Below are 13927 nucleotides of genomic sequence, written 5' to 3'. Positions count from 1 at the left end.
CATAGATGAGAGGTGAGCAGCTGGCGTCATGTACCTGGACCTGAGCAAGGCCTTTGGCACTGTCCCGCACCACATCCTGGTCTCCAAGCTGGTGGCACATGGGTTTGATGGGTGGAGCACTGATGGATAAAGAACTGGCTTGATGGCTGCACCCAAAGAGTGGCTGTCAATGGCTCCATGGCCAAGTGCAGGCCAGGGACAAGCAGAGTCCCTCAGGGATCAGTCCTGGCACCAGTCTTGTTCAGCATCTCTGTGGGTGCCATGGACAGAGGCACTGAGTGCAGCCTCAGCAAGTTTGCTGACCACACCAAGCTGTGTGCTGCAGCAGACAGGCAGGAGGACAGGGATCCATCCAGAGGGACCTGCACAGGCTGCAGAGGTGGGCACAAGCCAACCTCAGCAGCTTCAACGAGACCAAGGGCAAGGTCCTGCAGCTGGGTGGAGGCAATGCCAAGTACAAATGCAGGCTGGGCAGGGAGTGGCTGGAGAGCAGCCCTGAGGAGAGGGACTTGGGGGTGCTGCTGGACCAGAAGCTCAGCATGAGCCAGCAGTGTGCACTTGCAGCCGAGAAAGCCAAGCAGAGCCTGGGCTGCATCAGGAGAAGTGTGGCCACAGCAGGGCCAGGGAGGTGATTCTCCCCCTCTACTGTGCTCTGCTGAGACCTCACCTGGAGTACTGCATCCAGTTCTGGAGCCCCCATGCCAAGAGGGATGTGGAGATGCTGGAGTGTGTCCAGAGCAGGGCCAGGAGGATGCTCAGAGGGCTGCAGCAGCTCTGCTGTGAGGACAGACTGAAAGAGTTGGGGCTGTGCAGTGTGGGGAAGAGGAGGCTCCCAGGTGACCTTCTTGTGGCCTTCCAGGATCTGAAGAGGGCCTCCAAAAAAGCTGGGGAGGGACTTTTGAGGCTGTGAGGGAGTGCCAGGACTAGGGGGAATGGAGCAATGCTGGAGGTGGGGAGATTGAGCCTGGCCACGAGTAGGAAGTTGTTGATTATGAGAGTGGTGAGAGGCTGGAATGGGTTGCCCAGGGAGGTGGTTGAGGCCCCATGGCTGAGGCTGTGGCCAGGCTGCTCTAGGGTAGGGTGTCCCTGCCCATGGCAGGGGAGTTGGAACTAGATGATCCTTGTGGTCCCTTCCAACCCTGACTGATTCTATGATTGTATGATTCTCACCTGGGGCTCTTTCTTGCTTTGCCCTCCACTGCACATGTATGCAGCCTTTACTCACCCAAGTAAGACAGTCTCCAGTTTTCACAGAAAGCCCTGAGATGGTCTAGCCTGGATTTTTCCCACGTGCAGCTCCTGCTGGGACAGCTGCAGATGGACCCAGATACCTTACCTGCCAGCAGCACCAGCTGGCTGCTGCTTGGGAGCCAGGGCCAGCCACCAGCCTCCTCCAGCCTCCAGCCTTCAAGGAGGGCAGATCAGATAACCTTGGCCACGCAGCTGTCAGAATAGCCCAAGACACACACACACACACACAAACACACTCTAGTGTTTTTTTTTTCCATCTCTCATGAACAAACAAGCAACCAACCCACTGGCAATGTGCTGAAATGGGAAGGCTTTAGAGGAGCACATGGGTTTCTCCCCAGAGGTTTCTACTCAGGATTTTCATTTGCATTGACATGCCAGGCTGGGAAAGCACCTGAGGAGATGGCACAGCCTCTCCGAGCCAGTAACCCATCAGCTCAGAGGGATTTGCCTGATGTTTCTGATCTGCTGCTGTCTATCATGTCAAAAAAGCTACTGCTGGAGAGGAGCCTCAGATCACATCAGCACAAGGGACCGTGACAGCCAAGCAGGGGAAACAAAGCCAGCCCACGCTTAACTAGAGCCTCGGCAGCCCCTGCAGGTAGTATTATCCACACTCAAGAGACCTTCTGCAACACTGACCTCCCCCCCCTATAAAACAAGATGAATTTTAGGGACACCTCTATGCTCAGGAGTTTGAGTGGTTTGAAAGCACGGTGAGATGTGCTGCAGCAGGGTTTTGTGGTTGTCTCAAAGGAGAAAGGGCATCTGGCTGTGCTGGAGGCATAACAGAGCACAGTAAGTGGTGGTTAAGAGACTGGAATGTGATCACAAAGACTTAGGGAGATCAGAGGAAATGCTTCCTATACAGCTCACTGCTCTACAGAGCAACTCACAGTTAAAATACAGTGGGATTAGCCCAAAGAAAATTCCTTAAGCACGAAGGAAAAACTAAGACACCCTGATGTGGGCTCGAGTGCCCCCCAGGTGTCCTCTCACCTGTAGAATAAGTCTATCATGCTTAGGAATGAGCTTTACAACCTACCATGGGGTCTGAATGCAAGATACCAACTGCAGAGAAGGTCTGGGGCAGCTTAATTTCAAGGGGAATTAGCAAGCTGGAGATTTCAACAAGAGAAGTTCTCAAGTGACATCAGGCACCATTTGGCCAAACCTATCCACAGGTTTGGGCCCTTGGAAAGATCATAGAACAGTTTGGGTTGAAAGGGGCTTTTAAAGGTCATCTAGTTCAGCCCCCTGCATTAAGCAGGGACAGCTACAAAAAAAATGGGCAGGGACTTTAGGCTGTGAGGGAGTGCCAGGACTAGGGGGAATGGAGCAAAGCTGGAGGTGGGGAGATTGAGGCTGGCTGTGAGGAGGAATTTGTTCAGCATGAGAGTGGTGAGAGGCTGGAATGGGTTGCCCAGGGAGGTGGTTGAGGCCCCATGGCTGGAGGTGTTTAAGGCCAGGCTGGCTGAGGCTGTGTGCAGCCTGCTCTAGGGTAGGGTGTCCCTGGGCATGGCAGGGGGGTTGGAACTGGCTGATCCTTGTGGTCCCTTCCAACCCTGACTGATTCTATGATTCTAAAGCCTGCTGGCAAAACTAAAACTTATTTACCAACCTCTTTAAAACAAACCTCCAAATCAGCCTGGGGATATTTAATAAACTTCCAAGTTAATTTACCTTTTATTTCATGAAGGGGAAAAAACCAAAACAAATTCAAAACAAAACCACCCCACATTATAACTCTTCCCATCAAGAAGTGTACCTGAAGTAACCCAGCAGAGATGCTGCATTTTAAGCCTGATCTAGGGTAGGGTGTCCCTGCCCATGGCAGGGGGGTTAGAACTAGATGATCCTTGTGGTCCCTTCCAACCCTGACTGATTCTATGATCTTCAGCTAGAGCAGGTTGCTCAGAGCTCCATCCAACCCCACATGGAATGGTTCCAGGGTTTGGGCTTCTACCACCTCTCAGAGCAAGCTGTTCCAAGATGAGGTAGTGCAAAAGGCAGCCAGCGAAAGCAACTTGAGGGACTCAGTTTAAAGAACTATGATGCAAAGGAAAGGTTATCACTTTTGAGAAGGAATCTGCCTGAGCATCATATCTGGAGCTGGAAAGCCCAGCTTGGGAGAGTTCTGCATTTTTGCATGGTTAAAGCCACAGGGCAACAATTTTCTCCCCGTTTCTTTCACTGGTGGCAGAATCTCCAACACCTGCTCAGAGCAGGGACAACATTGCCATCTCCTGGTGGTACCTCATCCACATGAGCTGAGCAAGAGGCAGCAGGACCCTCAAGTCTCCCTGGGACCTTCACCTTTCCCAGGGACTTCACCTCGTCCTGCAAACCCTTCTGGCTTCTCTTTGGCCAGAGCCAGAGCAATGACACTGAAGTAGTGGAGCAGTGTGATGGAGGTGGCCCCAAAGCAAAGGGTGGGGCAAAGCAAAGGAGGTAGAGGAGTGAGGTGGCAGCCGGAGGATGGGGATGTTCCAGTAGAGGATTGCATCTCTGTGCTCTGTCCCACTCCCATATTAGGCACCCATGTCCCTGTCCTTGCTAGAAGGGGCATTGCTTCCTGCAGGGCTGGTAGACATCCCTCAGAGGAGGGAATTAACTGCTTGAGATGGTGGCTTAGGCCACAAGACACCACTGTGACACCAGTCCCCTGCCTTGTAATCACCCATGTGAGTCCAAACTCATACCATAGAATCAGCCAGGTCGGAAGAGACCTCCAAGCTCATCCAGTCCAACCTAGCACCCAGCCATGCTCAATCAGCTGGACCATGACACTAAGTGCCTCATCCAGGCTTTGCACCAGAAGGCTGAAAATGTCCTGGATCTGGAAGTCCTCCTCCGTACAGCATCCTTTACAATGGTACAACTTTGGTTGCAACCATCAACTAGGGTCAGTGGTTGGACTCAATGATCTTAAAGGCCTTTTCTGACCAAAATAACTCAATGCTTCTATAACCTGTATGGATCTACACATGGGGATACTCCCAACACACAAGTCATGCTCCCTCCCACACCTTTCTCTCCCTCCCTTCTCACTTGGTGCTACAGGATCCCAAAAATCATAAAATCAATCAGGTTGGAAGAGACCTCCAAGGTCATCCACTCCAACCTAGCACCCAGCCCTCTCCAATCAACCAGACCATGGCACTAAGTGCCTCAGCCAGGCTTTGCTTCAACACCTCCAGGGACAGCAACTCCACCACCTCCCTGGGCAGCCCATTCCAATGCCAATCACTCTGACAACAACTTCCTCCTAACATCCAGCCTAGACCTCCCCTGCCACAACTTCAGACTCTGTCCCATTCTTCTCTTCCTGCTTGCCTGGCAGAAGAGACCAACCCCATCTGGCTACAGCCTCCCTGCAGGGAGTTGTAGACAGCAATGAAGTCAGCCCTGAGCCTCCTCTTCTCCACACTGCACACCCCCAGCTCCCTCAGCCTCTCCTCACAGGGCTGTGCTCCAGGCCCCTCACCAGCTTCACTGCCCTCCTCAGGACACCTTCCGGCACCTCAACATCTCCCTTGAATTGAGGAGCCCAGAACTGGACACAGCACTCAAGGTGTGGCCTGAGCAGTGCTGAGTCCAGGGGCAGAAGAACCTCCCTTCGAAAACCTCCCTACCATCAATCACTCTCTACAGCTTACCTCCATCAAGGACTCTCAACCACCTCCTTCAGTTGCTGGCACTGTCACACCTTTGGCATTGAACCCAAAAACAGGCTGGAGGGGATGTTCATAGAGATCTCCCAATGCTGCTGCTGGAGCCATACCCAAATCCCCCCTCCCCCGATGCTAAAGCCATCAGGAACCAGTGAGCGATGGACATGAGAGGATTGAACAGATTGTGCCTTTGTGACTGTTTTGTTTGGGTTTTGGTTGTTTGTTTTTTTTTATTAGACTAGGAAATATAATTTATTGCATAAAAATTAATTTGTTACAGTAGGAAGGCTAAACTTTATTTACAGTTCTTTAGTTTACAGAATAAACAGATGGGGGTTTTAGAGGATGCCACCAGGCCCATCCCCTGGACATATAAATATGGAAACAGACTGCTGAGCAAGAGATGGGACACTGCCAGCACGACACAGACCATGGGCTTGCCTCTGCCAAAACTCCTGGCTGGAGCAAACTCCAGTCACAGAGGGAGGCAGGGAGGGCTCCCAGTGGGAGCTGGCACCCATGGGAGATGGACGCAGGCACTCAGGAGACCTCCCCACTGTCCTGCAGGTCTGAAAAATGGGGAGAACACCATCCCCCCAGTACACACCTGGGTGGACACAGACAGCTGCTGCCTGCTGGAAGGAAAGGGAAGACAAATATGGACGGATGGGGATGGAGGCAGAGGCAGCCAGAGGTGGGACGGATGGACAGACAGACCGGCATGTGTGACACTGCAGTGGTCTGTGAGCCAGACAGCGAGAATGAGAGATTCAGATGAGACCTGAAAGAAGAGGATCTCATCTCACAGAGCACAGCAATGCTGAGAAAGAAGCCCTATAGACCACTAGCAGCCACTTTGACCCATCAGTTCTTCATCTGATTCCAAATGTGCTTGCTCCCCGTCTCAGCTCAGAGGCAAGGTCAGCAATTTGACTCTCAAACGCAGCCTAAGGGACAGATAAAACCCATCCGACCTGACACAGGAGCTGACCCAGCAGAAGGCTTCCCACCCATGTGAAGAAGATCCCCTCTCCCACAGCCCTGAAGACCCAGCAAGAAATGAAGCCCAGCGAGCCCCAGACGCAGCAGGGAGCAGCGCCACACGTTCAGCCGCTGCTCCAAGAGCTGCCAAGAGGAGGACTTGCACCCGTGCCCACGCAATACTGAAGTCAGCTCCCCCGAGCCGCCTGGCGAGGGAGATGCTCTCACTCACGGCAGGGCTCCCTGAGTTTGCTCTGCTCCCCAGCGTCGCCCCATGACGCCAGGCCAGGGTATCGCAGCCCAAAGCAGGACCTGCTCTTAACACTTGCTCTGAAGGAGGATGCACAGGCTGCCCGTGTGATCTAAACCTAATCCTGAGCTTTACCATCCCTGCCCTATTTTTGGTTCTAAATACCAGACAAATCCCTAAGGTGTAGCACTGCTGAGTAACTATTACCTACCTGCAGGCAGTCTATATCTTGACCTTCATTGAAACACCACATCCTTGTGAGGAACCTACCCCTTGGTCACTTTCCACTCATCCCACAACTTCTCCATCCCTAGTAAAAGTCTATTACAGGCAGGAAAAAACAGAAAGGAGGATGAAAATCCCATGACCAGAAGATGCCATCCCTCACAACGAAAATGCTCAACCTGGCTTGCAGCTTATAGATACTGAGGTCTTCCTCCCCCAGTCTTTGCTGAAATACTGCATCAGGAACAGGGCAGGAGCACAGAGCTCTGAGAACAATGTGCCCTGATCTGCCAACGCTTTGTTCGCCTCAGACCCTTCCACAAGCTACTCATCTCATAGAATCAGTCAGGGTTGGAAGGGACCACAAGGAGCATCCAGTTCGAACCTCCCTGCCATGGGCAGGGACACCCTACCCTAGAGCAGGCTGCACACAGCCTCAGCCAGCCTGGCCTTAAACACCTCCAGCCATGGGGCCTCAACCACCTCCCTGGGCAACCCATTCCAGCCTCTCACCACTCTCATGGTGAACAACTTCTGCCTGACCTCCAGTCTGAAGCTCCCCATCTCCAGCTTTGCTCCAGTCCCCCTAGTCCTGGCACTCCCTGACAGCCTAAAAAGTCCCTCCCCAGCTTTTTTGGAGGCCCCCTTCAGATACTGGAAGGCCACAAGGAGGTCACCTCACAGCAGAGCTGCTCCAGCCCTCTGACCATCCTCGTGGCCCTTCTCTGGACATGCTCCAGCACATCCACATCCTTCTTAGAATGGGAGCTCCAGAACTGGATGCAGTTCTCTTCCTCTCTGACCTCTGAACCCAGGCTTGATGTGCTCACTGTAGGTTTAAAAACACCCCCTCCTCCCCAGTGTGGGTCAGGGGGTTGGTGCAGGAGTGAAATCTTTGGTTTGTACCGAAGTGATGTGATGAATGAAGGTGCAGTCATCCTGAAAAATACTCCCCCAGATGATTCCAGGGGGGAATTCATTAAAAATACCCTTATCTGGACACACTTCCCACTCCAACCCCTACATCCCTCATCCCTCTTTGCAGGCAGAAAGGGATTCCTCACTCCACCAGGCACTGCTGCTAAGAAAAGGGGAGTTTGCAAGGGGGAAAAAAACACCAAACCAACAACCCAAAAAAAACCCTTGGGGAGGGTCTGAGGTGGCCCTGAAGCAGAGGGATGTAGAGGCACTTCACCCTACAAGACTCCCTAGTAGATCCCAGGACATGTAAACACATTTTGCTCCACGCTCTTTTTTCCTACAAAAGGGTGTCCGCACCAATCTCTCTTCTCTTGCCACCACCCTGACCAGACCAACTCTCTTGCTCTCTCTCTCTCACACACACACACACAAAGAAAAATGTTTATTAAATCTGACTTTTTTTTTTCTTTTCCTCTTTTTTTTTTTTGTAAAAAGGACTCATCCATAGATCTGGATAATAAATTATTGGCGTTTCCTAAGAAACTCTTCTTGGGTTTGTTTTGTGGTTGTGGTCTTGCCTTGTCTTTTCTTTTCTTCCCTTTTCTTTTCTTCCCTTTCCTTTTCTTTCCTTTCCTTTTCTTCTCTTATCTTTCCTTTCCTTTTCTTTCCTTCCCTTTCCTTTTTCTTTCCTTTTCTTCTTATTTGCCTTGCTGAGCTGTCTTGAAGCTTTCCACAGAAGCCTTCGCCTGGATTGTACTCATCTCTTCAACGCAGAAATGCTATTAGAGGAGGAGGAGGTGAAGCCAACTGAAGAAGGAAAGCCCCTGTCCCGACTCAAGAAGCCCTAATTCCTCCCCACACCACGGCAAGGAGGAGGAGGAGGAGGGAGAGGAATGCTGTGTACCACTTGAATTGCTTGTAAACGCTGAGGATGGGTCTCTAAGGCTGACAGTGATGCAGGGAGGGAGGGAGAAGCTCTGGCCTCAGCCCTTCCTTGCTCAGCCGCTGCCCAGGGCTGGACGTGCCCCCCCGTGGCCATCAGGGAAGGGTCTCCCACCTTTGCCCCCCAGGTTTTGTCCTCCTGCTTGTTGAGAAGCATCATCAGCAGTCTCCCTCTGTGGCCATGACCACCAGCATCTCACTCTTGCCCATCTCTTCTAAGGCACAGGCCAAGGTGTTGAGATCACCGTCGTCTTGGTGCTCGGCTTCCCATAAGTCCAGGAGCACCCCAGTGGGGCTGGCTTTGGTGGCAAAGTAATTCAGATACCTACAAAGGGGGAAGCAGAGGGGAGGTCCACGTTGGTGCAGTGTTCTTTGGGGATGGAAAGAATCATGGAATGGTTGGAGAGGACCTAAACCATTCTATGATTCTGTGATTTATAGGTGGAGCTATGCAGCTGTGGATGCCTGCAGCAGGGAGGGAGCAGAGCGAAGCCCTCCCTGCCCAGGACACAGGAAGGGAAAGCAAAGCAGGAGCAGACCTACCGGTCCATGGAGAGCTTCTGGGCGAGAAGCCTCCAGTCATTTCCTCTGGAATTGGGAGCATCCAGGCTGTTGCAGATCTTCTGCCGGATGGAGAGGGGGATTTTGAAGGCGTAGGGTCCCACCTGAGTGGTGGTGGTGGTGGTGCTGCCACCGCTGTGGTGAGAGCGAAGGGTGTCGAAGGTGCTGGTGTGCTGCAAGGGGAAGAACAGGGCGAGGTGTGAGAGCACAGAGTGTGTCCCAGGTACGTCCTCTTGCTGTCCCCCCACCTCCCCCACCACTCACCTCTCCCACTGTGATGTGGAGCTGGAAGATCTGCCCTTCCCCTTCCACCTGCCGGACGCAGATCTTGCAGGTGAGCTCGGTGGAGGCCTGGCTGTACCTCTCTAACGTGAAGGTGCAGTGCAGGGCTCGCTGGCTGCCGCTCCAGATGTGATAGAAGGGGATCTCCTGCAGATCCAAGTGTGGGCTCAGCAAAGGCTCCAGCAGTTCCCTTGGTAGATCCCATCTCCTCCAGCCACCCCAGGGGGATGAGACGAGACAGAGGGACCCCACAGACCACATCCCACCAGGGAAGACTAGAGGACTGGTTCCCCTTCCTTCTCCATCCCTTTGGGAGACAACTGCAGAGGTAAGACCAGGGTGCTCACGACACTGTGGTGCCTGGCCAAAAATGGGGTCCCCAGTCTGGGATGCCAGCTGCTCCTGCCTCAGCTCCTTACCTGGTACTTGGCCAGCAGCTTGCTCCTCCATAGTGCATGAGGGATGTCATGGATGGAGAGACGCAGGTTGTGGTAGCTGTCCTTGAAGGGCAGGGGCTTGGGCTCCTCCAGCAGGTAGCCACCCAGTGTCCGCTCCAGCTCCAGCACCTCCTGTGGGCAGCAGGACAGGCAGTGTGAAACCCAGGAGAAGAGCAGGGGCTGCTCCTCTCCCCACTCCGTATCCAAAGCCAGGGATGTTCCTGCTAAGAGGAGCCAGCAGCAGCAACCAGCCCACAGGGAGGCCCCCTGAGGAAAGCAGCCTTTGCTGCCTTGCCAGCTGCCCTCCAAGACCTTGCTAACTCATCTCACATGCTATCCCCACCTATGCCAAACTCTCTTTGGAGGTGCCCAGCAACAGGACAAGGAGCAATAATGGGCACAACCTGGAACCCAGGAGGTTGCACCTGAACATGAAGAAAATCTTGTTTGGTGTGAGGGTGCTGGAGCCCTGGAGCAGGCTGCCCAGAGAGGTTGTGGGGTTTCCTTCTCTGGAGAGATTCCAAATCACATTGTGACACTGTGATTCTGGGCAGCCTGCTGGGGGTGACTCTGCTTTAGCAGGGGTTTGGACTAGATGATCTCCAGAGGTCTCTTCCAACCCCCACCATTCTGTGATACCTTGAATTCTGTAACAGATGAGTATCCACATATGCCTCTATGCCTCAGACAATGCAAAGGTCCAACATAAAGGTCACTCAATCTGTCTTTAACACCATCCCAGCATTACATCAGCAGCTCTTAGGAGGAAAATACAATCAAGGAGACAGAGTCATGTCTCCATCCCCACCTAGAGGCACTGCAGCAACCTTGACAGCACAGAACAAATCACTGTGAATCCATCAGCCACCAAACTGGTGGTCCAAGCAGCCAAAGCATCACAGCTCCAGCTTCCCATGCTGCACTTGGTGGTATCTATGCCACAAAAACTCTCCCAAGGAGGGGAGAGAGAGGTCTCCATGAAGGGCTAACATATTCCAGAGAAAACCAAGACACATCCCAGTAGCAAGTGGCACTGTTTTGGCTTTGATGTTTTATCATGATGAAAAACCTCATTACTTAGAGGGTGCTGGAGCAAGGACCAGGCTGTCCAGAGAGATTCCAAACCTGCCTGGATGCAGAGTCACAGAATTGTTTGGGTTGGAAAAGACCTCTAAGATCCTCGAGCCCAACCATTGTCCTTACACCATCACGGCCATAACACCATGCCCCATAGTGCCATGTATTTGTATTCTGAACATCTCAGTTTGTTGTGGGTGACCTTGCTTTAGCAGGGGGATGAACTAGATGATATCTAGAGGTCTCTTCCAACCTCCACTGTACTGGGATTATGTGATGGCATGAGAATACCCACCCAGCATCAGCAAAACCTCTCATGAAAGGTATGCAGAAAGGGAGCCCAGTAGGAGAGCTGAGCAACACCTTCATTGTTGCCATCAGAGAGGGTGAGGAAGTATAAGGAAAGCAGTAAACATGTCTGTTATTTCACTGTGGTCACTTTGCAGGCAGCTGCATCAGGTTGTCTTCTCCCTCGGGCCAGGACATCCTGAGAGGCACCTGGCAGCATCTCACTGCCAGCACACGCAGGTTTGGGAAGCAGGGGCAGCTCATGCCAGTATTACAAGGTGATGTTACCTTCAGAGCATCTGGCGTGTCCTCCAAGCAGTAGACTTTGAGGTTGTACTCCAGGGATGTACAAATGGTGGGTGCAAAGATTGCCAGCTGAAGCCTCTTGATGGCTGACCTGGAGTAGGACTCTCCCACGAAGACATAGGTGCCAAGCTGGTCTAGCAAAATGTGGCAGGACTTGGCTTCCAACTGGCAGTAGCAGGGAGTGTTGAGGGTCTCCTCATCCAAGGTCACGACTTCCTATGAGCAGTCAAGATTGAGGGTCAGCCTGTTATCCAAGGGGCTGTGACCCTTGCAGCCTGGAGGGCCAACCAGAGCCTAGGCTGCAGCAGAAGTGTGGCCAGCAGGGCCAGGGAGGTGATTCGCCCCCTCTGCTCTGCTGAGACTCCACCTGGAGTACTGCAGCCAGTTCAGGAGCTCCTATTACAAGAAGGATGTGGAGATGCAGGAGCATGTCCAGAGAAGGGCCAGGAGGATGCCCAGAGGGCTGCAGCAGCTCTGCTGTGAGGACAGACTGAAAGAGTTGGGGCTGTGCAGCCTGCAGAAGAGGAGGCTGCGAGGTGACCTTCTTGTGGCCTTCCAGGATCTGAAGGGGCCTCCAAAAAAGCTGGGGAGGGACTTTTTAGGCTGTGAGGGAGTGCCAGGACTAGGGGGAATGGAGCAAACCTGGAGGGGAGTAGGTTCAGGCTGGAGGTGAGGAGAAAGTTGTTGAGCATGAGAGTGGTGAGAGGCTGGAATGGGTTGCCCAGGGAGGTGGTTGAGGCCCCATGGCTGGAGGTGTTTAAGGCCAGGCTGGATGAGGCTGTGGCCAGGCTGCTCTAGGGTAGGGTGTCCCTGGGCATGGCAGGGGGGTTGGAACTGGCTGCTCCTTGTGGTCCCTTCCAACCCTGGCTGATTCTGTGATTCTCTGAACCCACAATGCTCCTGGTCTTCTGTGGCTGCAGGGGTTGGGCTCCCACCTTACCTCCCAGTTTCCCTGGTGGGACTGTGTTTTCAGCTGGTAAATCCAGTCTGAGGAGCCGACGTCGGCACAGTGAGGAATGGTCAGGACAACAGGGCGGCACAGGAGCAAGCCGGTGGGGCCACAGGTCACTGCCGGGCTCAGCACCGTCTGCGTGCCCTCGGAGGGCAGGCTGGGCAGGGGAGAGGGCACACTGGTTACACACAAAGCCCCACGGCCACCACCAAGAGCAGAAGCTTGAGTAGCGGCACTGTGACTTACAGGGCATTCTCTGCCTTGTTGAGGACCAGGTACATCTCGTAGAACTTCCCCTGGGGGATGGCTCCATGAGGCACCAGCAGGCTCACCCCTGGCACAGCACAGACAAGAGTTAGTCACAAAATGAGGGACAAACCACCCCTCCAGCCCGCTGGTGAGCACAAGGGCAGCAGACAGCTAGGGCAGCCCAGAGCACTACAGGAAACACAGCTTTTCACTGAGAGAGAGGTCAGGCACTGGAATGAGCTGCCCAGGGATGTGCTTAAGGGTAGTCTGGATGTGGTGCTTAGGGATATGGTTTCAGGTGGATCTTTCAGAGTAGGGTTATAGGTTGGATTTGGTGATCCTGAGGGGCTTTTCCAACCTGGATGTTTCTGTAATCTATTACTGATCTCCAAGTGCTCCTCAGCTATAAGACACCAGCCCTGGATTGTTGGCAGGGCTAGCCAGGAAAGTCCCAAGAGGTTGTGACCTCTATCCTGAGAAGTCTGGCTTTGGAATAGCTTCCTGCCTGCCTTCTGAGGGAGCTGGGGTTGTTCGGTCTGGAGAAGAGGAGGCTGAGAGGAGACCTCGTTGCTCTCTACAGCTACCTGAAGGGAGCGAGGAGGGGACAGCCTCTTCTTGGTGGCCAAGTGACAGCATTAGGGGAAATGGTTACAAGCTGTGCCAGGGCAGGTTCAGGATGCATGTTAGGGAATATATTTCTTCATCAAAAAGGTTCTCAAACATTGGAATGGTCTGCCCAAGGCAGTGGTGGAGTCACTGTCCCTGGAAGTGTTTAAGGAGCATGTGGACCTGGCCCTTGGCAACATGGTTTGGTGTTGACCCTTCAGTGCTGGATCGAGGCTTGGACTGAATGACCTTTAGGTCTTTTCCAACTGGATGTATTCCGTGATTTTCTGAGCCAACTTTGGGATAGCAAAGAGCAGAGAAGAGCAACTCCTTCATCATTCAACACCCAAAGTCACTCTCCTCCCCAGCCCAAGGCTTACCAGTGCCTGGTATGGTGAGCCTTCCTCCCAGGTAGCCAAATGTGCCACTGGCACTGTTGCCATGCTCCCGGGGCAAGCTGAGGAGCTGCTGGGAGCCCAAGGCTTTGTTCCGCACGTTGGCAAAGTGGCTGTCCCTGGTGTTGTCCCCTGGGTAGGTGCCAGTAGTGGGGACTCCCCCAAGCAGATCTGTCCCATCATGGAGCCCCGGTGAGGAGGAAGTGGTGGAGGAGTTGTAGACCTTAATCTTGAGGTTGGGGAGGGGGTCAAGCAGTGGGGAGTTGGTCATGGGGATCTTGTCAGAGGAGTCCTGCAGGGCGTACATGGGGCCGCGGTACACCCCAGCGCTGGCGGTCAGGTCTGGCTGCATCGAGGGGTGCAGCAGCTGCGGGTTGTCTGCGTGAGGATGAAACAAGAATAGGGTGATGATGGTGGTGGAAACAAGGAGAAGAAAAAGCACTGCTTGATGGGGAAAGATGCCTGGGAGAAGCCTTCCTCACCAGCAAAGGGTGGAGGGAGTGCAGGAGGTACAACAGGTACAGCACTGG

The 13927-nt window shown here is 53.4% G+C and overlaps 1 protein-coding gene across 2 annotated transcripts in view; it reads right to left on the bottom strand.

The window, feature by feature from the left end:
* Nucleotides 1–5195: 5195 nt before the first annotated feature.
* UNC5B (unc-5 netrin receptor B) overlaps nt 5196–13927 on the bottom strand; it is a 100658-nt gene continuing 91926 nt past the window's right edge. For both annotated transcript variants that reach the window (XM_064145059.1, XM_064145060.1), the window contains 8 exons: nt 13383–13775; nt 12394–12481; nt 12136–12304; nt 11178–11411; nt 9507–9656; nt 9070–9234; nt 8788–8978; nt 5196–8569 (listed from right to left, as the gene is read on the bottom strand). In XM_064145059.1, the coding sequence (XP_064001129.1) occupies nt 8404–8569; nt 8788–8978; nt 9070–9234; nt 9507–9656; nt 11178–11411; nt 12136–12304; nt 12394–12481; nt 13383–13775 (1556 nt within the window). In that variant the 3' untranslated portion in view covers nt 5196–8403. The remainder of the gene's footprint in view (nt 8570–8787; nt 8979–9069; nt 9235–9506; nt 9657–11177; nt 11412–12135; nt 12305–12393; nt 12482–13382; nt 13776–13927) is intronic.

This window comes from Pogoniulus pusillus, chromosome 6, assembly GCF_015220805.1.
Source record: "Pogoniulus pusillus isolate bPogPus1 chromosome 6, bPogPus1.pri, whole genome shotgun sequence".
Classification (NCBI taxonomy): Eukaryota; Metazoa; Chordata; class Aves; order Piciformes; family Lybiidae; genus Pogoniulus; species Pogoniulus pusillus.
This window is presented reverse-complemented; position numbering and strand designations above follow the sequence as displayed.